The sequence below is a fragment of the Poecilia latipinna genome, unplaced genomic scaffold (genome assembly GCF_001443285.1).
Source record: "Poecilia latipinna isolate Pla-1442-1.1 unplaced genomic scaffold, P_latipinna-1.0 Scaffold2437, whole genome shotgun sequence".
Classification (NCBI taxonomy): Eukaryota; Metazoa; Chordata; class Actinopteri; order Cyprinodontiformes; family Poeciliidae; genus Poecilia; species Poecilia latipinna.
The window spans coordinates 37,601-40,095 of record NW_015115053.1 but is presented as its reverse complement, the minus strand read 5'-3'; the positions used below and the strand labels follow the sequence as shown (position 1 = coordinate 40,095).

The 2,495-nt window shown below is 39.2% G+C and overlaps 1 protein-coding gene across 1 annotated transcript in view; it reads left to right on the top strand.

Moving 5' to 3' along the window:
* The first annotated feature begins 683 nt into the window (after positions 1–683).
* Positions 684–2,495, top strand: part of endog (endonuclease G) — a 9,011-nt gene continuing 7,199 nt past the window's right edge. The window contains exon 1 of the mRNA XM_015019465.1: positions 684–1,025. Within this exon, the coding sequence (XP_014874951.1) occupies positions 846–1,025 (180 nt within the window). The 5' untranslated portion in view covers positions 684–845. The remainder of the gene's footprint in view (positions 1,026–2,495) is intronic.

Sequence of the window (2,495 nt, the reverse complement as noted above, 5' to 3'; positions counted from 1 at the left end):
GTTTGTGACGTTTGATCGTTTTGTGATGCTTGATTGTTTTGTAAAACAGAAAAAAAGCGGTTTAATGCTGACAGTGTGTTTACTGCCTGTAAGGTGGACGAAATAAACGCGCCAAGGTCTCCCCACAACTAAGATCCCTGTGTCCGATTCCTCTTCTGCACGGATCACATCCCATCTTGACACATAAAATAAAACACAGCGCAGAGTCCGTAGGGTGTCTTCCACCAGCTGCAGATCCACAGAGGGGAAGCCTGGGTTACAATATCTTGAATTATGGAGTCATTAGAGATATATTTAATTAGAATTATGACTAGTCAAAACCAAAATCGAGATATCTTGAATTTACTTTATGACTAGTTATAATTTAATTGTAGATATCTGAAATGTGTATTTCAGATAGTCAGTAATTCATTGTAGATATCTTGAATTGAAGTCTCCATACAAATCAATGGTAAATCTGACGTCATTTCGACTAGTCAGAATGTAATTAGAGATATCTCAAATAGTTATTTTGTCTAGTCGAAATATAATTAGAGATATCTTAAATCACTAAAACGTCTATTCACAAAACAATTTGAGATATCTGGAATGTAAGGGCGGTAAAACCGAATTTATGTTAAAACGGCTTGCCATACCACCTGCTCATTGCGGTGGTGGAGAAATGAAGCGAAACCCTCCCCAGTGACGTCAGACCAGACACCGGAAGTGACCTTGGTTTGTAAGTGCAACCTTCAAACCAACCTTCCTGGACCCAAAGCTTGAGTTTCCGATCCAAAAACTGAACTCCGGATCAGTACAAGAAGGACGCGGCTGCAGCGGTTCGGATCAGCTGATCCATCGGAACCATGAAGCTACTGGTCCGAACCGGAACCGCCTTGTTGGTCGGAGCGGGAGTCGGAGCCGCAGTGAGCAACCGGCTGAACTACACAAGCCGAGTTGAGGAGGAGCAACAAGTCGGTCTACTGGGGTGGGTTCCGGTCCTCCCGGTACCGGAGAATCTGACCGTCCGGGCCTCTGAACTCGCCGTGAGTGAACCGCTGTGTCTATGCGAGGCTCAGGTTCGGTTCTGGATGTTATGTCGTCCTGGACTTTCTCATAACCCGGTTCCGACCCATTTATCAAGAACCTTTGGGTTTAGTCTGAGACCTGAATCAGAACTACTTTAAATCCTCCTGATCCATTTATAAGCTCCTTGGGACCACCAGCAGGAGGCAGCAGTTTAATCGGGTTGAGCTTCTTAATCATCTATAAACAAACTTATCTGATCAAATAAACATGACAGATTGATCAATACTTTAGATCATAAACGATAAACTTCAGTTCAGTTTGAAAAAAATCAAGAGAATTCTATATCTATGAATATGTCTAAATATTAAAATATTTAGATTAATTGCAAATGTTAAAATTATTAAAATAATTTGCCTGCTGAGTCATTGACCCTATTTTTAAATAAATAAATAAATAAATAAATGCTCTTCACTCAAAATTAAAGCACCAAATGTAATAACTTTAGCCGCCAGAAGGGGGCAGGCTAGCTGCCGCTCCAAAACCGTCTGAACGGACTCCGTAGAAAAATCAATTATCCGAATATTTTGTCTCATTTTCAAAGAGTCCATTCAATACCTCGAACTGGAAAGGAATCAGATATTTATTTATCCCTTTTAATTATTTGCTCTGATGTAAAATCAAGAAAAATATCTTCTTGTGCAACTGGAAAAATTAAGATTTTGGTTAATGTAATTTTAATGATGTCATTTCAACCGTAAAAGTTAAACTTTCTTTCACCATTAATCTTCCAGCTTCGAGTACAGATAGGATCAGATTTCTTGGCAGAAATCTTTGTAAGTCAGCTGTTATTCATAAAGATGCTATAAAAATAAATTTACTGACCGTTAGTAAAGCTGCATGGATTGTCAAGGAGGACCTGCTGCTGAAACGTTCTTAGCAAAATCATAACAGTAAATTTTCACTATATGATAAATTAAGAAACCAGTTTTTGCTGTTAAGTGAATTTAACCAGTTTAACTTTAAAAGCCATTAACAACAAAGTTAAGAACATTTCCTTCTCTGTCTTTTTTTCTCCATTCTCTTTACTATAATTGCCACGTGTATCTTTCATAATAAAATTAAATTAAAACTGTTGGACATAAAGAACTTTGGCATAAACTTAATATTCTTCCATAAACAGTTAAGTCTCTTTGAAACAATATGTTTAAAATGTTTATTTTTACAGTTCTTTATCTTGTTGCTACGGTAACACGAGGTTCTGATCAGAGCAGGTTGGATCCCTGGATTCATTCAGGAAAAAAGCCTCTAAACATCTAGAGCAGTGGTCCTCAAAGTGGGTCCTGGAGGCCCGCTGCTCTGTCAGACAGCCAGACGCTGTCAGGACAGCATGCATGCAGTCAGTACCATGCAGTCCAGTCAGTACCATGCAGTCCAGTCAGTACCATGCAGTCCAGTCAGTACCATGCAGTCCAGTCAGTACCATGCAG